The sequence below is a fragment of the Homalodisca vitripennis genome, chromosome 5 (assembly GCF_021130785.1).
Source record: "Homalodisca vitripennis isolate AUS2020 chromosome 5, UT_GWSS_2.1, whole genome shotgun sequence".
Lineage (NCBI taxonomy): Eukaryota > Metazoa > Arthropoda > Insecta > Hemiptera > Cicadellidae > Homalodisca > Homalodisca vitripennis.
The window spans coordinates 182,060,253-182,087,133 of record NC_060211.1 but is presented as its reverse complement, the minus strand read 5'-3'; the positions used below and the strand labels follow the sequence as shown (position 1 = coordinate 182,087,133).

The 26,881-nt window shown below is 33.0% G+C and overlaps 1 protein-coding gene across 1 annotated transcript in view; it reads left to right on the top strand.

Annotated features, from left to right (window-relative positions):
• Positions 1-15,966, top strand: part of LOC124363282 (polypeptide N-acetylgalactosaminyltransferase 1-like) — a 57,367-nt gene extending 41,401 nt beyond the window's left edge. Inside the window, exons 8-12 of the mRNA XM_046818496.1 lie at positions 4,059-4,176; positions 6,056-6,236; positions 7,674-7,816; positions 8,443-8,715; positions 11,578-15,966. Of these exons, the coding sequence (XP_046674452.1) occupies positions 4,059-4,176; positions 6,056-6,236; positions 7,674-7,816; positions 8,443-8,715; positions 11,578-11,718 (856 nt within the window). The 3' untranslated portion in view covers positions 11,719-15,966. The remainder of the gene's footprint in view (positions 1-4,058; positions 4,177-6,055; positions 6,237-7,673; positions 7,817-8,442; positions 8,716-11,577) is intronic.
• The last annotated feature ends 10,915 nt before the right edge of the window (positions 15,967-26,881 follow it).

Sequence of the window (26,881 nt, the reverse complement as noted above, 5' to 3'; positions counted from 1 at the left end):
TTGAAAGAGTATTTTGTTTCAAAACAATTTCTATAAACATAAAGAGTCGAAATTTGCAGGTTTGACTCTCTGTATATTTAATTGATTTTACTATAGATAGAAAGAATGTATTAAACTCATTACAAATAACTTTAGAATCATGTACTAAATTACCATTTATATTTAGAGTTTGTATGGGAGTTCTTTTAGCCTTCTGTCCTGTCACCTCATTTAAAGCTTTCCATGTAGCTTTGGAATTACCACTGCATTTCCTAAAAATATTTTCGTAATAATAGTTTTTTATAATTCTTATTTCCATTTGTAATTTATTTCTGTATTTTTTTAAATGTAATTTCAGCTTTTCATTATTTGGATGATTCTTTACTAATTGATACAGTTTGTTTTTATGTATGATTTTTCTGCAAATGTAGTCGTTCATCCATGGTTTAATTTTAGAAGAATTTTTACGATTTTCGGACGTTTGGATTTTACTTTCTGAAATTGATCTTTGAATAATATTATGAAACGTCTCAAAAGCGGTCGATGGGTTTTGGTCATTATAAACCTCCGCCCAGTCGAGTGAATCGAGCCGCGCTAGCAGATTGTCATAGTCTAAGCGGTATGCCGGTGGGGAGGGGTCGGCAGAATCAGCTGTTCCATGACTACATACAAATGATTTATAGTGCAGATTAAAATGTGTAATGTACTGTACATTAAAACTTATTAATGTAAAAGCATAATTAATATGGTAACATTATTTTATGGGGTTTTGTGATTTTACGATTTTTTGTTTGCAAAATAAATTAAGCTTATTTTTGTGTAATATTTTTTAATAACGCTGTATTATTTTCTTAAAGACAATTCTATAAAACAAATGCAAATATACATACAAACAATGCTTTACCAAACTCCTGTATTTTGTACAGTAAGTCATGTACTGTATCAGTAAGTACTATATCTGATATTCATGAAGTAGTGAAACTAAATTATAGATCTCTCAAGTGGAAGTGTGATCAGTTGCTGTAAACTGATTAACTAATGAGATAGGAGCATATTACACCATGTGGCGCATTACATGTTTTGATGATAATACATTCAAAATTTCAAGTAGCTACATGAATAATTATAATTATAAACATGTTAAAATGTCATATGATTGTACTCAGTTTATTTACAAATTTATTTATTCTGCAATTTTGTTCGTTGCCGTAATGGTTACCAGTAAGAGCGAAGTAAAAATATTTTTCTAATGCTCGCCTAACTCCTGTGGAGGGACATGCACTGTCAAAAATGTTTTGTGTTTTTGGTTGAAAACAAAATTGATCGCAATGTATGTGTTCTACAAACTATTCTCAATAAACCACAGAAAAATAACAAACACCAATTGAATTATTATTTTAGAATAATGACTATGTTCTTAATTTTTTTTCTTTGAAGTAGGTAGAATTTTACTCCTGGTTGCATTACATTTTTAATTATTTCCTAGTAGAAAATTGTATCACATATGGAATTTTGTTAGTTTGTTATTGTCTCTCATGTGGTATAATTTTAAAAATCTAAAAATATACCAAGACGGTTCAAACTTGATTTCCGGAGAAAGTTTAATAAAGCTTTTTCCTAAAACAAAAAATTGTTATATTTGTATTTTGTACAACAGTAATGGAGATATCTGTTATATTATTTACATAATTGCCTTAACAATAATTATTGCAATCTTTTAGATCATTATTTTGCAGTAGTTTTTTTTTTGTCAGTTGCAAATTAAAGCATATGACCCAGTATTTTTTTTTTTTTTTTTTGCCTTTAGACATGGCTGCAATACTGAAAGGATAAAAAAAGTAATAACGTTCGGCAATGTAAATACAAAAAAACTACAGAGAGGGAGAATAAGGAGGTTCTAGAATATCAATGGGTGGTTGTTTAAAATTGTTTTTATTGTATTAATTTATTATAACATAAACTAACATAATAATGTAATAATATACTGTATTATAAGGAGCCTGCTAGCTAATCTGGGTTGATAGCCTGCACCTATTTCTTGAAATCGTACAGCTTGTTCCTTCCATCAGAGTTGTGCATGAAGGTGTCTTTCAGTTGTTTATATTCCCTGTAGATGTATTAGAGCATTTAAGTTAGGGAGCTGCGTTTCCAGTCAACTTCCGAATTAGCAAAAAGTGTGATGGTGTCATCTGAGTACATCACTATTTGACAGAATCCATATAACATTTGTAAAATCTTAAGTGAGAAGAAAGGAAAGTTACTTCTAACACTGAACCTTCTGAACACAGTATGGTGACTTGACTTTAGTTGTCATTCCTTTACAGAGTGAATGTAAAACTTACTGTTTGTGTCCTGTTTTGAAGGCAACTGTTGTAAATTGCTGTTAGTATTTTGTTACAGCTGTAACCACTCAAAAATGTTCAAGTTTCTTTGTGACTGAAACAATCAAAAGCTTTCCTGGGTACAATATGTATACTTGTCACATTCTTGTAGGCTATCTTCAGTTCTCTCTATTTAATTTTTAATCACTTGAATAATGGCTGTAGCAGTGGGATTTTTTTCTCAAAGTGTTGGTGTTGTCAAAAGACACACTCGTTGATCCAAATTTTTCAATTTTCTTAATAAAGTTAGAGAGATTGATATGGGTCTTCAGTTTTGCACTTCACATCTTTCTCCTGCCTTATAATAAAAATTATTTTTGAAGGTTACGATTTTTTTTAAAGACTTGTTGATGCTCGTTAATAGTGTACCTAATGTTTTCTTTTTTACAGTGTTTAACTAGGTTTGAGGATACTTCACCTACTCCAGCAGATATCTTTGTTTTAAGTGAGTCAACAGTTTTTGTAACCTTTTTTACTGAAGATTGAGACATTCGTAATTAAGAATTGGATTTGGTTGTAGTGTGGTTTATGTATTTTAGGAACAGAGGGGCTGTGCTGTTGTTTTTGTCTGCAGTAGTGATAAAAGGCTGTTTAGATAATTAGCTATTTATTACTTGTAGACTTTCCATTCATTTTAGACTTTCCATTCATTTGGTATGACAGCAAAGTTTGCATGGTTGTACGTTTTATCTTAACAGTGTTAATACCAGTGGCGTAACTAGGATTTGGCTTTGGGGGGATAGATGAACCTGCTTGAAGGGCACATTACATTGGGGGTATAGAGTAAATAAAAATAAATCTAAATTAAATAGGCCTCAATAAAAGTAAAAAAAATTAACTGCTGTATTTCAAGCAAGTTAGAGTTCTGTTTTACATATATGTTTTTAAAATTTTGTAGACCTTTTGGGGAGTTCTATCCTCTTTATCCCCCCCTCCCTCTTAGTTACACCACTGTCCAACTTTCTGCTTTGTATATGTGAGTAGCAACTTAATGTCATCATATGTATTTGAGCTTTTGTTAAAATTCGCTTTCCTATTTGCTAATTATTTTAAGCTATTTAAGTGTCCCATTGAAATAGAATTAAATGTCTTTAGGTTGTAATTAATTAAAATTTATATGCTTTGTTAATTTTAACTATTTAATATGGTAGTTTCAATAGTGCCCAGATGATAAAAAAACAACAGAGAAATAAAGCAGATAGATTTGTTTTTATTCCATTTTCCTTAAACGGTTCTTACAACTTTGGGTTTATTTGACATAGAGAAATAATAATAGAAACAGACTGATGTGGATGCCACATAGCAACAAACTTGAATGTGTAACATTTATTCCACATGGTATTTCAGTGAATGTGTTAATGTCACATTACTATATGTTGAATCATATTACATTTGAGACAATAAATAATAATAGTCAGTGGCGTATATAGAAAATTATTTCAGAGGGGGCTGGCACACTGGGGGGTTTAGGAGGTGTAAAATACACTCTAAAACCAGGGGCTCAAGAATCCTCCTCCGGGAATTCGTTAAGGTTTAAGACCTCGTAAATGTTTTCTAGCTTAAAACAAACTACTGTGTAGTTTAAATGATCGTCTTTGAAACTTTTGAGGGGGCTGAAGCCCCCTGAGTAACCCCACTATATACAGCATAATAATAGTTGGTTATTATTAAGTAGTATGTGTTTAATCTTGTTGACAGCACTCCAGCGATGGCCGGGGGTCTGTTCGCTGTCGACAAGAACTACTTTTTTGAAGTTGGAGCTTATGACGATCAGATGGAAGTCTGGGGAGGGGAAAACTTGGAATTATCGTTCAGGGTGAGTTTTTGTTGTGTAAAATAAGGCAAGTTGGGAACAGATGTAAATTTAATATGAATGAGATACAGATATTATATTAAAGACAGGTGATATGAGCAGACAATATTTTAAGGGAGTGTTTTAGTAACTTCATGTCATGTGTAGATTTTATGTACGAATTTCGAACATGACAAGTGTAGCATTACTATTTTTTCTCAATATTTTTAGTAGGATATATCTGAAATAATCAATCAGCTGTTTCATCTTTTATTATTTTATATTTGTGTTTATGAACACCAGTTGTGGTCTAGGCTGAATAAAGTGTGAAATATCAGTAAAACTATGTTTCGAAATCTACAATGTGATCTTTTCCTCAGGAATAACTAACCTAACACATAACTACAATGTAGGTTAAAATAAATACAATAAATCATACATGCATTAATCAGGAATCACAATAACTCCACATACACTATCTTTGATACATACACCTAGTAAAAACGAAACACTAATGTTTAAAACCGAACTGAAGAATATAAGCCACAACAGGTCTGCACTGAACAACCAACCACAGAGAACTGACCAGAGGCCAATAGTAAATGGTGATTGTTAAGCAAAAACAAGATGGAAGCAAAAGGAAATGAGATGACCTTTTTTATTTTGGTTCATTTTAGATGAATTTCTGAGAACCGTGACTCCGCATTGGTTTATTAGAACTCTATATTCTGTTTGATACTTTAGGTTTCCTTATTAATTCATTTTTCCGGACTGGTATCCAAAGCTCTCTAATTTCGACTTATGATTGATAGTTGGTCTGATGATTTAATATATGAAGGACTCAATTAATCCACTTTTAAAGAAATTAGGTTCCAAATGTACTATGTTGGCTTCAACCCAACTCATACGATGATCTTCTGACCAACAATGATGTGCAATGTTTTACTTTTCTGTTTGTCCATTTCTCATGTTTTAGTCGTGTTCCTTTATCCTAATATGTAATGGTCTTTGTGTCTTGCCTATGTTTGTATTGTACATCTTGTAAATGTCACAGCACCGGCTGATGGTTTATCCAATGCTTCGTCTGCGGAAATTTTGGTCTTGAAATGCCTGTACCATCATACTTTCTGGAAGTAGTGTAACAAAGTTAAACAAAAGAGATTGACTGGGTTTTTTTACAACACCGTAAACAATACTTCTCTTTCATTTTTTCTCAATAATTAATCTTTCTGAAACAAAGTAATAATTGGCTCTCTTTTACTATTTTATTTGTAACAAATAAATTATCCTAATTACCTGTAACCTATTAATCCAGATAAATGAGGTTATAGGGTAGTTATAAACATTAGGTTATTAATTTATCATTCTTCAGGTTTTTTTTTTATCATCTACTTAAGTAGATTGTTATGAATGAATGTAAATAAATAAAGAGGTCTTTATTTCTAAGTTTATCTCAATGTTTTATAAGTATCCAGATTAATGGATTTTAATATATTTAAATAAATAAACAAATCAATCAGTTAAAGTAACCAAAAGTATGAGAAGACATTACTAACACAGGATATGATATTGAACATGTTAAAATGCTATCCATTCAATGTCTATAGGACAGGAACAGTTGCACATAAAAATGTATGGAATACCAGTTTCAGAGCCAGTTTTATAATTTTATAATATTGTGAATATCATAATAATCTATTGAATTAAATTTAATGTTATTTTGAATCTGGCATTACAAATTGTATCAATTTAATGACATGATTACAAGTACACGGTCAGCTCATAAATAGATGTGTTGAGCAATAATTACTATTCTCAGAAGACGTTATTTGACATAAACGGTGAAATACGTAATGTAGTAGAGTGATATGTTACACAATGAGTGAGAAGTGGGTGAATACAGGTATGGCAGTGCGGAGGCAGCGTGGAGATTGCACCCTGCTCTCACGTCGGCCATCTGTTCCGCAAGTCCTCTCCCTATACATTCCCGGGCGGCGTGACCGATGTGCTGTTCGGCAACCTCGCTCGCGTGGCACTTGTGTGGATGGACCAGTGGCAAGAGTTCTACTTCAAATTCAACCCAGGTAAGGCGAGAAACATATTTACTTTTACTTTTATAAGCCTCTCACTCAGAAACCCTAAGGCAGGAAAATGTACCATTTTAAATTTTAACTAGTATTGGTATATACAACTTCCATTAAAAAATCCTAAAAGAATTGAGAGACCAACGCTCAAAATAATGTTTTAATTGGTTGACTTAAATTGGAATAACCCACATATACATTGATAAAATCTGTAATTGAATGTAATTATACTTTGATGTATAGTTGACTGTTGTATGTGGGTTATTCCTTGTGTCTGATGAGCCACACAGCAATGCCTTTTTAGTAAGTGTGTACCGTTATTATAGTACATATATTATATGGAGCTATATTATATATCATGGAGCTAATACTTCATAAATCAAAACAACTTTTCGGAAATACTGGATTTATTCCGAATTACAGTTCACTCAGAAATTTGACAAAGTTTACAAACTTTAGATTCGATTTTCTTCAAAACTTCACACAATCGAGCAAATCTAATTAAGAGTCTGATCAAAATGAATTAAAATTAAAATGAAACTAAAAATGTATACTTCTCCAAAAATGGTTTAAATTAACAAAATAAAATAAAAGGTTCTCTTCTCAAAATATTCAAAATCAATATAACACAAAACTTGATATTAAATTTACGAACCAAAATTTAATTCACAATACTTCAAAAAATTGAATTAATTCTCAGACTCTGTAAGATGGGAAACTTTAGAAATTTAATTACAACAGTATAAAAATAAAAGATATTAACTAAACGCTGGTACGGGACTTACTACTTTGAAGACTATGGAGGCTGATAGTAAACTAATACGCACTAAAGAAAACTAATAACTTGAATTAAATTTACACCCGATAAAAAGAATTACTCTAAATCCCAAACTATAGGGTTAGAGGAAGAGCTACTGCTTCTCAACAGGACGTGTGCACCTTCTCGTTGTCACTCAAAGACTGATCCCCCCTCTCTCTCCAGCGAGCCGGGTCGGAACGTATCACCGTAGATATCTTCGATCAGCTGATGTACCGGTCTAACTTAACAAACAATGTCCACGCACCGTGTCTAGTTAACAAAAGAGCCTACTTCCTACCGCGATTCAGCATAAATAATTACAACTACGGTACAAGTGTATGGATCTTGAGGAACTTGATTTTGCACCTCAAAAGCAAATGTGTTCCCAAAACAATGCTAAATGAATTTTCTTGGTACATTAGGTTTATATGCCTGATTTGATTAATAAAACAAATTTTTTCTAGCCATATCTATTTTATTTTTTATAACAAAACTGTTGGAGTAAATATAATTATTGTATGCTGACCATGTACGTAAGTTTGAAATGATCAGCAACATAAGCCTTCTAAAGGTCATTAAAATGAGTGAAAAATGAAAGGGAAGTAGCACAGCAGTCTTACACCTAACTCTGTTACCAGATGCTGAGAGAGTGAGACACAAGCAGAGCGTGAGAGCCAGGCTAGAGCTGAGAGAGAAGCTGCACTGTAAGAGTTTCAAGTGGTATCTGGACAATGTCTGGCCCCAACATTTCATGCCCACCAAGGACAGATTTTTTGGCAAGGTACATGAAAGTGGTAATAGACTTACTTATTCAATGAGACAGAAGTTGAGTTTGCACTCATTTGATTGTATTTTTACATTCTGGGGTGATGGCTTGAATTTGTATCTGACCTTCTCTAAGTCCAATTTCATTTTGTCCTGGCAAGGAAAATGGTTTAAGGGTTAGGCTCGTATACAATACCTTAAATATCATTATCAGATAAGGTAAATATTGATCTAGCCTAACTTATACCTTTATACACACTAACAATTAACTTTAATCCATATTGATATAATGAAAACACTACATTTATACATGCTGGTGGAAAATTGCTAAAGAAAATAGGCACTATGGTAACTAAAAAAAATGTATTAATCTTTTATTTATAATTGAACTGCAAACTACTTACAATAAAATAGTCAAAATACCTAGGTCAAAATCTGAGATTATTTGTAATTATTATATCAAAAGAATCTACAAAAGTTGTACTACATATATTTTTTACAATCCAACTTTCATAGATTTTTTATTCTAGTTCAAAATAACCCGCAAGAATTAATTTGGTCTCTATAATGTTTGTTTACCTAACATATATACTGTTGTTGTAATCGTACTATTTACTAGGTCAGTCTATATTGTTCTTGTAGATAAGACACAAAGTGTTAGACAAGTGCCTGGAGAAGCCGGTGGGCAAGGGGAGTTTGAACCAGCCGATGGGCCCCGCCACGGTGGTGGTATGCCGGGACCCTCCCGCCCTCACACAGATGTTCGTGATGGAACGGGGAACGGAGGCAGCCATCGCCACGGACGAGAGCGTGTGCCTCGACGCCCCTGACAAGGATGATCGCAACCACATCCCTCGAGTAAAGGTGATAGCTTGTAGCGGACACCCTCGGCAGACTTGGCTGTGGGACGAACAAGTAAGCTTGCACATCATCCTCGCAATATTCCTTTACATACAGCTTTAGCAAAAACTCTTTACTACGTACTTGAAACTTAACCTTGGGAAACGTCTATAAAAAATTTTTAAGTCTGCGCTGATTTTTCGGTTGGTTTTGCAGGATTTCTGTAAATTTCATAAAATGTTTTATATGTATTAAAGTATTGAATATAATTTTTCATATTATGAATCAGAGAATAAAACCACATAATTTTCAAATAAAAATAAATACTTTCTACAAACATATATTTTATTTATTATTTGATATTTGATTATAGTAATTCTAAAACATAAGATATTTTTAAAGTGTGAAATAGCCAAATTTTACTAAATTTAGTTGTGAACACAAAAATATGTTGTATTTTGGGGTTCATAATTGAAATAACTTTTGTGTTTACAAAGAAAAGAGCAAAGTGACAAATTTTAACTTTTTTGTTGTAAGTGACATAATTAAATGAGCATAATACACTTATTAATCTGTTTATTTCTGTCTTTTTATGATGTTACATGATTTACAACAAGTTTAAATTTTGTACTTAAAAATTAACAAACAACAAATTTCTACGTGAGACTCAAGAAAGTCAATTGTGTAAGATACCACTGATCCATTGATATTCCTGTCACGAATATCACTTGATTTGCAAGGACCATCCATTCTGAAGTATTATAATCAACAGTGTATTCGAATAAATAAACTTCTGAACAAAAAACTAATTTATGTGTTTACAAAAAACTTCTCCATTGAACAAAAGTTAACAACAAAATCACATCAGGGAAAACCACACAGTTTGTCAACTAGAAAAAGGATAATTTGTTGAATTAATTAATTTTATTTTATTTTTAGTGTATTGGAATTTCTTAACTTTACATGCGTTAATGGTAAAAAAGTGAAAGTGCATATTTGATAACTGTTAAATAGAATGAGTGTTAAAAATTGTATAAACACATCTGCATCAATATTTTTTTTAACAATAAATCCTGGTGATTCTAGTAAGAAGTCACAAACAATCTTTGATCCAGCCCATAGTGTACTGAAGTTTCTGGTAGTTATAGTTTGAACGAATAAATGAATGTTTATTACCATATTACACCTTACAAGATCCAGTTATGCTGATAAGACAGATGACAGTTGGAAGTAGAACAATATTAAATAAATATTATTATTGCTACGTAATATAATCTAATGTTATATGATATTCAAAACGTTATTAACAAGTTGCACGTAAAATTTGTTCGAAGATGTCAGACATTAAAATAGTGAACACTGAAAGTTGTCTAAATTTGGCATAATTAATAATATTAAATAAATAATCTAGTATGAGTATGGTATACAAGGGCTATTCAGAAGGTAAGGAACGTTTTGGAATTTTTAAAAACCAAGTACAAGAAAAATATTATATGTATTATGTGCATGTGAAAGAGGGACCAAAATACTACTTTTCTACATAATCACCATACAAATTCAGGCACTTATCATAGCAGTGGACAAGCTTTGAAATGCCTGTGTCATAGAATTCTGCCGCCTGTGATCTCAGCCACTCAGTGTCACGTACCTGGAGCTCCTGATTGTTGTCAAAACGTTGTGTTGCTAGCCAGGTCTTCACTTTCGGGAATAAGTGAAAATCACTTGGGCAAGAGCAGGACTTTAGGGAGGATGAGGAAAACTTCCCAGTTGAACGAGTTCAAGAGTTCTTGTGTACAGTTTGCTATGAGAGGTCGAGCATTATCATGCAAAAGTAAAATTTTGGATGACGACAATTTTCCTCTGCGCTTGTTTTGGACAGCTCTCCTAAGATTTTACAATGTTTGGCAGTACCCCTCAGAGTTTACTGTTACACCACCCTCGAGAAAATCACTAAGAAGAACCCACCCTCGAGAAAATAAGAAGAACACCTTGCCTGTCCCACAACACTGTTGCCATGATCTTCAGTTTGCAGATATTACCTTAGTTATTTTTAGGGTAATTGTGTGCCCCCACCATGGATTGTAATTTGTCTCACAATTCTCATATTTCACTTCACAGGAGTTTTGTCTCCTGTATCGATTCGATCCAGTAGTGCATCACTATGACTGTCATAAGCCTCCAAAAACGTCAAAGCTCCCTCATTTGTTGTTCTTTATGGTGATCTGTAAGCATTGTTGACACCCCTCTTGCACAAAATTGTGGTAGCCTAGCTTCTTTGAAACAACTTCAAACGATAAAATCCGTGAAACTTGTGGGAAACATAGAGAAAGCTCAGTTATTGTGAGACGGCGGTTTTCATGAATCTTTTGGTCAACTTTGGCGAGCAGATGAAGGGCCACAATGCTCGGACGTCCATTCTTCTCTTGATCATGAACGTTTGTTCTGCCATTTGTAAAACTGAATGCACCGCTTCCTGACAAAACTTTCAGTCTTTACGTTGTTCCTGTACACTTCACACAGTTTCTGATGATTTTTTTTGGTGAACAAAAAACGAATCATATACCACATTTCACAATTGGCAGAATTCTCTATTGCAACACACATTTCAAATTTGAATATAAAAAAAACATGCAGCACAGAGATGTTCCTGTTGTCACGGCAGGACGCTGATTGAAGGGGCCGAGCACAAGCACACCAATATCTATGGGATTGGCGTGCATCTGGCAGCATCAGGTGGAAACGTTCCTTACTTTCTGAATAGCCCTTGGTTTATTTATATTAATATAGTTTGAAATTCAATGTGTAATATTCAAAGAGAAAATCTTTTCTATGTTTTTAGTGCATTTGTTAGATTAGTGGGGCTTAAACTTTTGAAAATAGCTGTAAAGTAATTGTAGATAAATAAAGATGCATAAAGATTTAAAATATTTTTTGCAGGCTGCTGCTCTGAAGCATGTCACAACAGGTCTATGCTTGGATACACCAGAAGATGGTTCCGTGGATATCGGATTGGTGCTAAACTCTTGCAACAGGAACCCAAGCCAACAGTGGATTCTAGAGAATGTGCCATGGCACTAGGTTCTGTTCCAATGGGACATATTGGTTCCTTGTCTGCTGACTTCAGTGAAACTTGAATGGCAGTAGATGATGAACTGGTGTTGATGTAAATGAAAAACGTTACGGATAAGATCTTGGATGAATATTATCTCAAGAACCTTGAAGTAGTATCGCTGAAGTGCCTTTGGAAAGTGCTTATTTATTTCCAAAACTCTTAAAAAACAAATTTTATGAATGTAAAGTAGAAAAATATTTTTATATTGTGGTGTTAAAAACACAGTTTAGAAATGGCCTTTCCCTATAACTCTTGGGTTTACCCATCTTCTCATAGGATGTAAGCCTTAGTATCACACATTAACACAAATCAGTCGTACTGAACCTCTCAATTGTGACGTTCAAACCCACGGGAAGGTCATTGTGACCAACTGGGTTATGAATGTCATTGTAGATTTCCAATGGTAACACCTCACATTTGTGCGAGATGGTGTGTGCGTTGCGCCTCGGACAGTGTTCCGGGAATGGAAGTTTCTCAGAAGCATCGTCTATTGGGGTTGGTAAAGCCACTTGACTACTTTGCTGATTGCTCAAAACTCCTACACAGAGTTCATTTATACCTTTGACAGGAGCACAGACTCCTACCACTATGGTGTCATCATCTTTTTGTTATCTATTACTTGCAACGCTACAGGTGCTGCTTAGGAAATCTTTTGTGCAATCTACCACAATTCACATTGACTTACCAATCTTCTTCTGATCTTTAACCCCCATTGGTTTCATGAGGGTGACCCATGTATGTAGAAAAAGGCTTTTCTCATGTGGAATCCCAAATGTCAATGGTGTTTATTCTTCCATGGGTTTGTTTCCTACAGGCATACCATTACTTTTGGAATGCCATTCTTATGCCTGTGATGTCGATGCATATTTATTTAAAACAAGACAGTCCTTATATTAATGTCCATGCTGTTTTTAATTATATATGTATTATAAATTCTTTAATTGTTTTGTTCCTCTCTTATTCCACTTCTCATTGATTAGCTTAATAGGAGGCTACATCTGGCTAGAGTTGCACTACCTCAGGGGTAGGAAAAGCTTTGGACAGTAGCTGAGTCCTGGATAGGCACTGCCGGTTCTGGTTCTTGGTCAGGTTTTTGCTACGGTCCTGTCTTCACTCCTGATTCCACAATGGTTTCCATTGGTTGTTCTGGTCCACTTTTCATATCTAGGGAATCGTGGCAAGCATATCCACCTATCGGGATAGCACCTAATAAGTGGATATGCTTGCAATATTAAAACTAGCTCTGAATTACGCCTCCTGAAATTCTGGAGGTTCGACCTCTAAGGAATTGTGCCAAGCTGTTGGGATAACACCTGTCATCTGGATATGCTTGCAATATTACAACAGGCCCAGAGTTGCGCCACCTCCGATTCTTGGAGTTCGACCTCTAGGGAATCGTGGCAAGCATATCCAGCCGTTGGGATAACACCTAATGAGTGGATATGGTTGGAATGTTACAACAAGCTCAGAGTTATCCCTTCTCCTATTCTTGGTGCTCAATCTTTAGGGCAAGCATATCCATCTGTTGGGGTAACACTTCACAGATGGATACGCTTGCAATATCACAACTGGCCCAGAGTTGCGCCTCCTTCGATTCTAAGGGTTCAACCTCTAGGGAATCATGGTAATCATATCCAGCTGTCAGGATAACACCTGAAAGCTGCATATGATTGCAATATCACAACTGGCCCAGAGTTGCGCCTCCTTCGATTCTAAGGGTTCAACCTCTAGGGAATCATGGTAATCATATCCAGCTGTCAGGATAACACCTGAAAGCTGCATATGATTGTAATATCATAACTGGCCCAGAGTTGTGCCTCCTTCGATTCTATGGGTACAACCTATAGGGAATCAAGGCAAGCATATCTAGCTGGTGGGATGACACCTATGAGCGGGATATGCTTGCAATATCACAACTGGCCCAGAATTGCGCCTCCTCCGATTCTTGGGGTTCCACCTTTAGGGAATCGGGGCAAGCATATCCAGCCATTGGTATAACACCTAATGTGTGGATATGGTTGCAATGTTACTACAAACTCAGAGTTACGCCTTCTCCTATTCTTGGGGCTCAATCCTTAGAGCAAGCATATCCGTCTATTGGGATAACACTTCATGGATGGATATCATTGCAATGATACAACAAGCTCAGAGTTACGCCTTCTCCTGTTCTTGGGGCTCAATCTTTTGGGCAAGCATATCCATCTGTTGGGGTAACACTTCACAGATGGATACGCTTGCAATATCACAACTGGCCCAGAGTTGAGCCTCTTTCGATTCTGAGGGTTCGACCTTTAGGGAATAGTGGCAAGCATATCCAGCTGTTGGGATGACACCTATCAGCAGGATATGGTTGCAATATCACAACTGCCCCGAGTTGCGCCTCCTTCGATTCTGAGGGTACAACCTATAGGAAATCAAGGCAAGCATATCCAGCTGATGGGATGACACCTATGAGCAGTATATGCTTGTGATATCACAACTGGCCCAGAGTTGCGCCTCCTTCGATTCTGAGGGTACAACCTATAGGAAATCAAGGCAAGCATATCCAGCTGATGGGATGACACCTATGAGCAGTATATGCTTGTGATATCACAACTGGCCCAGAGTTGCGCCTCCTTCGATTCTGAGGGTACAAACCTATAGAGAATCATGGCAAGCATATCCAGCTGTTGGGATGACACCTATGAGCAGTATATGCTTGTGATATTACAACTGGCCCAGAGTTGCGCCTCCTTCGATTCTGAGGGTACAAACCTATAGGGAATCAAGGCAAGCATATCCAGCCGTTGGGATAACACCTAATGAGTGGATATGGTTGCAATATCACAACTGGCCCAGAGTTGCGCCTCCTTCAATTCTGAGGGTACAAACCTATAGGGAATCAAGGCAAGCATATCCAGCCGTTGGGATAACACCTAATGAGTGGATATGGTTGCAATATCACAACTGGCCCAGAGTTGCGCCTCCTTCAATTCTGAGGGTACAAACCTATAGGGAATCAAGGCAAGCATATCCAGCTGTTGGGATAACACCTAATAACCTGGCTATGCTTGTGGTAAACCCAGCTGACGCTGTTGTTGATCAGACCAACGTCCCGTTGTCAAATTCTGATATCGATAAATCTGTTATTATTGACATCTGCAGTAGGCATCAGCACTGTGTCTAGGTACAGACACCGGTACTGTTGTGACCAGTAGGCACAGATGTTGGTGCTTTTCTGCGGTACCATCCTCCTGAAACGAGTCTTTAACAATCTCATCTTTGGAATATTAAGGATATGGACGGTTGTTTCTTCGGTCGTGGTGACCCGGAGGGCAGAAGGTCATGTGGCTGACGGATTGCCTGACATGTCCCTTACACATGCAGCAGTTGAGGGAATGTTTTCTGTGGTGCCAGGTAAACCATTGCTTTTTTGCTTGATTTTAGGTATGGAGTGAGCAAGGGAAGAGATGAGGGTGTGGATGTTGGTGGTGTCTTACTTGCAGGTCACAAGGAGTGGGAATGGAGAAGAGAGAGTGAGGGCATGAAGTGGCAACGTGGTGGCTGTGAGTTTACTTCATCTCTTAATTACGTCACTGAAAGTTTTAGCTGGGGTTCCTTGGCCACGAAACTGTACAGGAGCCTTAGCAAACTGCTCTTTGAGCGAGGTTCTTGGCCACTATGGTCAGTGACATTCACCTGCTTCTTGGGCCGTTCCTCCTTTTGCTTCTAGCTGCCATATCTGAGTGACTGGAATAGAAGTATCAGTTTCTGTCGTGTACGGCTGATTTGTGGTCACGTGTAATATTAAGATGTGGTTGTGTACAGAATTGTTATGTTACAAACATACCACAGCTTACTTCCTGAAGGTGTGCGTTTTCACTAGTTGCAACAGAAGGACATAACTCGATTACCTCATTTTAAATGTATTTATTTTAGAAATATGACACCAATTTAATTTTACTTAGTGTTGTTTTAAGGATTCATGAAATTAAGTGGAACAGCCATAATTATTAATAGTATTTTCATAATTTTCGTCTTCTAAATTAGTACTGTATAGCTTTAATATTAGTGTCTGCGAAAGTTGGTAGTACTGTCATGAATATTGTGCCTTTTTCTATACCCATAAAGTAACCTTCAAGGTGATGAACATCACATTTATGATGACTTGCAATGTAAAATACTCTCTGTGTATTAAACGTTTTGAAAATAAAAACAGGCACTTCACTAGAGAACATTCTGACAATTTGGTTGCTCCTTGTCTGATTATTTTAGTTTTCCCTCTGTATGTGATTACATGTAATTTTATGTAAGGGATTTCAACCTACTAATGCTTTTTTCCAGTGTGCGTTATTAGATACTATTACATTGTACAATTTTTAGGATAGTAGACGGTAAAAACGAGGTTCAACTAGTTAGTATAAAATTTGAAAACTGTTGGAATATCTTCACCAAGCGGGGCCGTCCGTATGATTGGTGGTGCTCAGAACAAGCGTAGCCTTGTCTCCCGCCCCCTCCCCACCAATATAAATATAAGAGTGGAATAAATATTTAATGTTAACATTATATTACGTTTAGTGACATTACAGCACTACAATATTTATTAAGGAGCGTATTTTTATTACAATCACGTATTACAAGTAAGCATAGTCTGTGGCTTACATTACCATGCTTCCTGCTTCAGCCTGAAACCGCAGCGCCTCGTTCCCGTTACTTCACCTTCCAACAGTTCTCTTTCAGTTGCATATAACGGTTTCATGAAACCTTAAATATGGTTGAAAATGTTATAGAGAAACACGAAACTGACTTGAAGGCTAAGAACAGAGAATTTGTGATATATTTTTAGGATTCTGGAAATTGCAACCCTTTTAGGATGAGTGGGCTATTTATAGCCTACAAAGTACTTTGTCGGTGCAGACAAGCAGTCTATCTTGCTTTTGTTTGTATCAGGGAACATTGTGAAATCAAAATTCGACATGCTAATGTATCTCTTGTGACCTTTTTACAAATATTTTGAGCTTTCATGGTAATCATGTAGCCTACATCTTTTTTATTGTACAACATCTGTTGCATCACGTAACTCCAACTGCGTCATCAGACAGGCGATTTTGTTGTGTATTTGAGGTTTTTATCCTTATTTTCCAACCAATCAACATCAAATTCTATACTCTTAAAGAAAATAAAGTAAAAATCTTAATAATTTTGTTTTCCACATAGCAATTATTTCTTGTTCTTATAGTATATAATGTTAAAAAAGTTAAACAAAATTCACAAAATAGACAAATTATTATTTAATTTAATTTTGTAGCCAATAAAACTATTAAAAGAGTTATATGTAGGCAATGTTATTTTGAATAATAGGATAAAATATTATATTTATATCTTTTTTAATACTTTACTGATAGTATATTTACAAAAGTTTGCATTTCCCCTATTTTTACCTTTGTCTTCTTTAGAAAAAAGAAGTATGAATCAGAAAAAATAACAAAAATGTTCATCAACATACAAGAGTTAAAATAACCTGATAGTATATCATCAAAGTATACAGGCAAAGAGGAAATTATGAAAAGAAGTATTGCCTCTATATAAAAATAATCAACAAATTTATTACTCAAAAACTCACAAAATTTAATGAATTAAATAAAAATAAAATATAAATGTGACTGATTTATTCTTAGTAGTAGTAGTAATATATTTTAGATACGTTGTGATAAGGCTTTTTATATGAAATATATATATTGAGATTTTACATGACAAAAATAATAAAATCTTATATAACTTTTATAAAATACTTATTACTCTTATTTCTATCCTACTTGACATGAAGGGAATAATGGCAGTGTATGCTGCGTGTTAATTAGAAAATTCCTAAAATATTAAATCTAAAAGCATTAAGCTTTATTGAAAAAACTATTATTATTTTGTTTAAAAGGTTTTGTTAATTTCTCCTTTGAAATAATGGGTTTTTCTGGTGAAATAAAAAAGCTTGTTTAATGACTAACTATAATACAATCTTTTACAAAAGTATTTGTAATATTCAAAACTTATTTAATCAATGCTCAATTATGTGAATGACAAAACATTTTTCTCCAAAACAATTACAAGTATGATGTTCCAAACAATTTCTTAGTGTTTAAAATAATAATATAAATCAGACTTGATTAATAATAGTTTTTCCACATCAAGTTTACATTTAATAATTTAATATTTGTGCTTATTTATGCAAAAATGTATAGGACGCTTTATACTTAAACGTATTTCATATCGAAGAAAGAAAATTGATGAAAGCTTCTTCATAGGCATTATATATTTAGTCAAATATTGGCCTACTTCAGCTGATAAAAGTACACATATAATATTTCCACTCCGCCATTTCCACCATAATTTGTTTATTTAAGTTTATGTTTACAGACTAAAAAATGTGAAATAACGAACCATCAAAGAGTAATTATATATGCTCTACTTATTCTGTATTATCATCGGGTTGAATTTACAAGGTTTTGTCGCGACACAAAGCCAGTGACTTGCAGAAATCCGAGCGTCTGTGTTATACAAATATCAGCGGCTTATCGAACATTTCCATGTACATACAGTACAGGCTCGGTGAAAAATCACAGACCAACAAGAGTGATTATTTTTCACTCTATACGTCCCCATATCGTGCAAAAGTTTGAAAACTTGTAAAATTTGAACCGATGTTATATAGAAATGCAGTACCAACAGTGGAGGTAAAAGAGTTAAAAAATACGTAGAAAGACTCAGTCTGTGAGGAAAATCTTATGAAAGATTGCCTTGGGAGTTAGATAGATCACATTTAAAAATCATATGCTTTATATAATGCAGATTTGTACATAAAAATGAAACACTTTAACTATATATTTTGTAATACTAATATTAAAATAACTGTAAGTATAGAGAAAACATTTGCTTTAGTTTTAACGCTTGTGATATTTTAAGGCATTTAAAATTTCATTTATAATAATCTGATTCGTTATCTAGAATTTAGTTGTTATTATTTTGTTAATATGCATTAGTTTAGTGTACCAGTAGTTTAATAATAAGCATTGCACATTAGAAAGGTGTTAATGTGCCATCACCTGACTCAGGTGTTCTAGGATTCCTTGCTTTTGTAACGTTATTGTCGCTAGGTTTTCTATTACTCTTACAAGGTTGTATCCGGAATAGAGCTGCGTTGGCTAGAGTTTATGTGTGAGCGAATCGAGCTTCAAACTGAGTCTACTGCAGTTTGAAACATTACCTGAGAAGATTTAATCTTTTTTTTAGTTTGTAATATCAAAAAATATAAAAAGGTACCCTTTCAGATTATTATAAAATTATATTTCAAGTTTTTCAAGGTAAACTCTTCCTATATAAAACTTTTATGTTGATTCACTTAGCGTCTTTGAAAAATATTTCCAAAATCTTTATTTCAGAAGGTGCATGAAATGCATGAAAATACGCATACTTTCTTACGATATTAATAGTTTCCTTGAAGTACTTTCTTACCCTAACTGGATGCAATGGCTGGGGTGTCTAGATGTAAAACTGAATTTTTTTTATCTATTCATTGGATCTAACCCTCAAGAGGGTAAAAATGCCCTCCAGTTCTCTAAATCGCCAGAAAGCTGCCTCTTGGTGTCCGTTTTCATTTGGAGGAACAAACGAAATGCATAGAGTAACATGTTAGAAAGTTAGCCCAAGTTATTATCAATAGGTTACTGGTAATTTTAAAATTCATTTGGTGGCTTTCTCTTAAAAAAAAAGAACTCTGTAGAGCTTTTTTCCACAGCACCACTCAGAAGCTGTTAAAAATTAACAGCAGGCTTTTAAGAGGGGTACGTCACAGTAGTACATTTACTTAAACCTTTCATAAAAAAAACCAGAAAATTATATTTCCGTTTTAATTTAATATTACAAAATAAGCTCTGTCCAGCAAAGTTCTATTCAAGGACTATTTGAGTAACTTCTTTTATTCTTAATTTCTCTTTGTATGGAAACAAATATTAAAGTGTTTATCATAGCACTCTAGTTTTCCAACAGTCCTTATATCGTATGCAGCTTATTTGTCATAAGTCGAGTTCTCAAGAATAAAAACACAATTCCTACGCCTAGGTTAATTTATTTTTAAGATCCAAAAAATGTTTCTTATCGATTTTTTCCTACTCTCCCAGAAGGGTTTTGAACTAATGGGAAGTTGAATCATGTTACGAACTAACTTTAAGGGTAACTGATTAGTGTTAGTAAGAGTCGTAGTTGACTTCAAGAGTTTTGGGTTACATTCCGTTTGCCAAGAGTGAATGAGTGGTTGTGAAATTTTATGAACTCGTAGTGTTTAATTAGTAAAGAAAAAACATTTGCGAGTTATCAGCGTAAGACAACTTCCAGTAAATCAGTTTTTAGTTGCCATAAATGGGGCAATAGCAGCTACATTCAACGCTATTGTTATGATATTAAGTGTTAAACACATCACTGTTTTATTTTATTGTTTATACATCATCATAATGAATGCAATGAGGGAGAAGTGTGTAAAAATAAATAACTGGCATTAATTGTCTGGAAAACATTTTTTAATTCACTACTTCTAAAGTTTCACTGAGCTTTGAATATTAGTTCAAAATATTTTTTTGTATAAAAAATGTGACAACCTTGTTCGTTTCTTTTTTAATAGAAAATAGTTCATCTACTTTGTATGGCACTGTAACAATTACTAAAATAATAGTTACAATTACTTACTTACCATGTTAAAAAGTTATAACTGTGTGTTTTTAAGAAGTTTTTTACTAGTTTTTAGCACAGCTTAGCACTTTACTAAACTTACTCAAATAACAATCCAAAATATACAAAATAAAGACGAATGTGTTACACACACAAAATATATATATATATATACACACAACTTGCCCATTTCATTTTTATAAAAGGGTAAAAATGTGTTGTTTTTGCTTACTGAAAAGCTCTAAAAATCTGGCAATGTCAAACAATTAGATCAGTAGAGTTTTAAGACAGGAAAAATAAAGATACAGTAGCATGTGGATAAATTGATAATGCTGATTTCTAGTTAACTAGTACACAAAATACATTGAGAAAGTAAACATCAACCTAAACTTGCATAGTCCAATGTTAGTACTTTCAGGGTTAAAATATTTTTCAAAATTTTTGTTTTAATAATATAGCCTATTTTACATGTTTATGTATTTTCATTGGAACATTATCATTTATTATAATTACATTCCTTACAGTATTTAGCCAAGGGATGAGAGAAAAATAGTTTACTAATTAGTTAAAATATGTTTTCTATCCATTTTGCACATGTTTTTTTTTACTATTGTGTACTAAAAAATGGCATGTTCTATGGGCACTTTAATGTGTTATTGCAAAAATTAGTCAAGAACAAGGTTCTTTCATTTTGGAAATTTTATTAGTAAAAGGAATATTTTGGTTAGAGTCCGATATAACAAAATTTGGAAAAACTCGATTTTTACACATTTCAGGTAGCTTTTAGAATATTGAATTTAGTAGCAAAGATACAATTATGCAAGTGTTCAATTCAAATTCAGCAATCAAAAAAGAAATGTATTAAATAAAATGTTTTTCAAAACTTTCTAGGAATATTCTATATTGGATTATTATCTGACAGTGTTAATAATTTTTTTACTGAAAACTGTATTTAGAATATTTTAGGACTGATTAATACAAGGGTTCACATATATAGTATATTACAATATTATATTTGAAACTTTGCTACATTTGCGCACGACACTGTGCAATGCTTGCTTTCATTTTTACATATTTACGCATTTATCTAGAAGTAGGTAATTTAACCAATCAGATGACGTTTTAAAATGTGGAAGTGCTTGAAAAGTGTAATTTTAGTTTTAATTTGACTATTGTTATCAATTGCATGCAAAAACAAATGAAGTGTTTATGTACGAGTATTTATTATTTCTGTTGAATAATACTCAAGGTAATACTGTGTTCTTTAATTAAATAAAAATAACTGTGATATATATGTTTTGTTTCATTGTACTACAAGATCTGTCGTAATTTTATATGAGTTTGTATTTCTTAGTAAAAATAAATAAATATACATTTTAATTGTTTTTTTTTTTTTAGAGTAACCTTGTGTTTTACCTACTACCACATGTTAAATGAATGAATGAATGAATGTTTATTGTCATATTACATCTTACAAGATCCAGCTATGCTGGTAAGACAGATAACATAGTCAGAAATTTCCCTTTTTTCGGTCTCCCATCGTTAGTACTAATAGATTTAACAAGATTCTAGCTAAAATGATTTGCTAACAAATAAATAAGCTCTATTATAAATAACAGTATTAATATTTTCAGCTATGAATAAATTAACTATAAACTAATTAACAGTATTAAAACCTATGTCAAACATTTATTTTGTAAAACATTCCTGAGTCAGATAACATTAAAATATTGTAGTACACCATAATGTAATGACAATCATTCGTTATACTAATTAACAAATAAAACAATAAAATTAGTTAAATAATTAACAAATAAAACAATAAATTACTAAAACCATTAACAAATAAAACAATAAAATTAATAAAACCATGAATAAATCAAACAATAAAATTGGTAACAATATAACAATATTCAAATAACAAAATGGAGATCAATTATTGAATTTTGTATTATATTAAATTAAGTTTCTTAGGAGAAAACACTTAATCTTCATAACTAAATTATTATGTTTTTGTCATTTAGAAATTCGGAAATCTTGTAGTAAGCCTTTTTGACAAACATACTTTTTATTCTATCTAAGAATTCAACTTGTGGCATTTGTTTGAAATTGTTAGGCAATTTGTTGTAAAGTTTAATACCCATATAATACAAACTTTTTTCAAATATGGCTGTGGTGTGTACAGGATATATTAACAAATTGGTATTTCTAGTATTGTGTTGATGAATAGTTTTTTCTTTAGAAAACCAGTTCAAATTTTGATGAACTTGACTCAGTACTTCATACATGTACACACAAGGGACAGTAAGATTTTTCAGTTTCTTAAATTTTTCTTTACAAGAACTTCTTCTGGATGAGAATGTCATTATTCTTATAATCTTTTTTTGGATTTTTAACACTTTTTCTGTTATCTCTTTAAGAGCTGGCTGTAATGAAACGACCTTCAGTTTCCCCCATAAGGACAATGTTAAACCTTATGCACCTTCACATCCTTATTGTTGATCTTAGAGTTAAGGTAGATATCTCAGTTTAATAATATAATAAATACACATTCAAAAAATTTGGGTGATTTGTGAATTTTATATTTTTTTATACTTAAACAACGAAGAACAGAAAGGTTTGAACTTTTCTCTATGACCAATAAGATTTATCAAAAGACTAAAACGTGTTTCAGTGTTTATTAATAATATTTCAAATTTGACATCCATACTATTACATAAAAATATATTGGTATTTTGTAAAAATCTTTTTGTGTGTGTGTTTTACTCAATCACGTAAATTGCTGAACAGATTGTAATAAATTTTTACTTGGACATTTTTAGGGTCCCTGGTTAAACTATGTCTATTCCTATTTTGGAAATCTCTCAGGGCTACACCCGACTAATCTTGTGAACTGTCTTAACACTGCATTATCCATTATATTTATGGACTTGTCGTAGTCAGCAGATAGTGAATGTGTTTTTAACCGCCTTTCAAGAACAATGAGTATGTTAACCCATACTTACACATTAAACAGGTGATAGTAAATGTTTGTTGTTGTTCATCTCAAAAATGCAGTTAGTTACCTTTGCAAATGTCATGTTATGTACTGGAGCTTTTCTTTGTTTGGGTTTGTTTGTTTTTTTTTTTTTGGAGGGGGAGTATTTAATCGACTATGGTAAAATGGCATCATTTATGATACATCATAAATGTGTTAACTTAAAAGCTAAGGAATTAGACTTAAGTCTCCCTTTAGAATTAGGAGAGGTATTTATAAAAAAATGATCTCCTCCATCTTTAAGCTTAATTTAAAACCGATCAAGAGATTGGAATATTATTTATCTCAGGGTTGTTTGGAATACCTTATAGAAAGAAAATGCTCAGAGTGTTCCTGTTTTTCAAAATGAAATTGTGTGTGAAGGCGCAGGATATATAATCCTACAATTAATAATCTTTGGAAAAGTCTTGGGGGCTTAGCATTGTTTCTATAGGATAAAATCAAGATGGCGACCAGTATAGGTGGCTCTTAAACCATCCTATCCACCAAGCACGTAATAAATAGCCTTTGTTACATCACTATTGAGGCCATGTTCCATAATTTAATCATACAGGGTGACCCATAATAGGAGACAAATATTTCAAAAATTAGTTCATGGCATCAAAATACGAAAAAATCAAATGAATCATTTTGTCTCTAAATGTTTTGTTTCCCACTTGTATGTTTTATAGAAAAGGGGTTTTTTATTCACAAAAAACTATCTAGGTTACAGCACTACAATTTGGTACACATACTGTGAGTATCCTTAAATGCAATTATTCAAATTAATAATTTTATGCCATTTACTGTCTCAAAATGCAACCGTTTTCATCATTCAACACCAAATTTGATGGCAACTGTGGGTTTTTATTGATACATTATGAATTATAAAATATGTGCAATTTAATCACAAAATCAATGGATGCCTGGTTTGTTTAAATCTGTCAGTTGGCTAGTTGATTTTGTGCAGACCAAGAGATGGAAAACAAAGTTGAGATATATATTTTTTGTTGTTTATGTGTTAATTTTGAAAGTAGCCATCCAATAATACAGAATAAAATATTTTTGATTGGTTACCTCTACTACAGACAAACCTCAGTCTTTGACCCAACTACTGAGATGGAGACTCCTGAAATATTTGCAGTCATCACAAGGGGCGGGGGTGGTATATTTAAAGATTTCATTAATATGTATCCAAATGATTTTTTTAAATATTTTAATTGTAAGTGTATACCTCCTGGTTAATATATAGTTATGTTCTTATTTTAAATATCCTTCTGGGCTACACTCCACTAGTCTCTAAAGTAGAAAAAAATCATATCTTGGTCTCTAAAGTAGTATTGACAGTAAAAAAATTTTTATTAATTGAAAGAACCTGTAATCAACTGTTCGGTGTAAACATTATTTATGATAGCACAACTATAAGTTTAATTGATATAATCGCTATTGTGTACCTATTTGTTTACATTGTTTATAGTCTTGAAAGAAAGGTGTAAGCTTGAATGCTTGATAGTAACTACACTTATTATTCAACCTTTTCGGCAACAGTTGTTGAGTACAGAGTTAATATCCACATTAAAAGTTAAGAGCATTAAGAATATTAAAAGTTTTAGTAAAAATATACATATAACTGTAAATGTGGCAAATGTTAAGTACTGTAATACAGATAGCAAAGGCAAAGTCACTACCTATCTCACTTTTACTATAAATATAAAAACCTTTATAAATCCCATCTTAGTTGCCTTTGACAGAAGTAGATTTTTCAGACGTCTGTTTATAATAGGGGCTAACGTAAACTCCGGGCCGGCGCGACGGGTTCCGATGTGACGTCACAAACGATAGCTGAGAAACTAAACTGCATTGACGAGGCAACAAAATTATATCTATTATGTATAATTACGATTAAGAAACTAATTAATAATTAGAAATTTGTGTCGCAACAAAGCTTTTTTATAAAATTTCTTTTCACATATTATTTTGCAGACATATTTATAGCTTTTCTCTTATACTTTCTGCTAATTATGTAATATAACTTTCACATTCTTTGAATAATTATTGTTTATCAGTATGTTGCAAAGTATGGGCACACACCTGTTAACTAAAATTATATGAGATATTTTACACTGAACATGAATGGTTAAATATACATTGTAGCATTCCTGAAGCATTTCTAAAAAGTCTATGTACAATAATTTTCTTTGTGAATCCTTTTTATGGAAACCTTTTTAGTGTACTTCTATAATACACTTCAATAATTTTAAAGTTCTATGAAAATACTCTCTATTTCAGATTTTGGTTTATTCGAACTACCGAGAAATTAATTTTTTTCTGAATTGCAAACCTACAAACTGGAGGGATATTCTTAATATTTCGTGTAATACTGCCCATTACATACACGGGAAATCACTTTTATTGCTTCCAAGCCAAACAAGTTGATTGTAATCTCAACATCCTTCAAATAAATATTAACTTGTAAAAGTGTATGAAAGCAAATTGACAAACTTACTTTAGGAGGCCCCTTTTTATAAATGTGTTGATTTACAAAAGGCTATTCAATTTTCATTTGTTATTAGAATATAAACAAGGTCCTAATTTTACAAGTTGTTTAAATTCTTACTAAAATTACAACAACTATACATTTTATACTGTTTGAAGTTAATTTCGGATTGTCTTTCTTGTCTGTAACATGAAACTGAGTTGATTTTAAAATAATGTAAGAAAAGATCATCCATTTCTCAATTTTTGATCTGCCATTTTAAAGTTATGAACTTTTCCATCTATTCTTTTGACACAATCTTCTCTAACTATGTCGTTGTGAAGAAAACGATCTCCACAAACTACAATTTTATTATTAATAGGTTCGACATTGTTTTTGATAAATAAATCTAATCCATATTTGCCATAAATCATTATTTATTGGAAATCTAAATACCAACTTTAGTTCTGTTCCGTCATAATTAGAATTGTAGCCTGGAACACAAACACTTCCGCGGCATATTCAATCGAATACTCGTATTTTTACAGTATTCACTGTAAAATGATTGAAACAAGAGTATCGATACCAAATGTACTTTGTTTCGGTACAAAAATATCGATACTTTCCTTGTAATTACTTGTATCGGAACAACCTAGTGTTGGGAGAATCGAATACTTTAAAGAATCGAATACAGTGAATTCGAATTCACCCCTGTATCCGAATATGTATTCGAATACTTTTGCTCAGCTGAGCGTTTCTAACAGACAGCTGGTCTAGACCTGTCTTACTTCTTTCCCGCAATCTATTGTTCCTGGGTTATTTCACTTGTTTGTCACGAATTCACCACTGTATTCGAATATGTATTCGAATACTTTGGATTTTGGTGCCTCGTAAGAAATATCTTTGTTTACCTGCTACTTCAGTTCCGCCTGAAAGACTATTT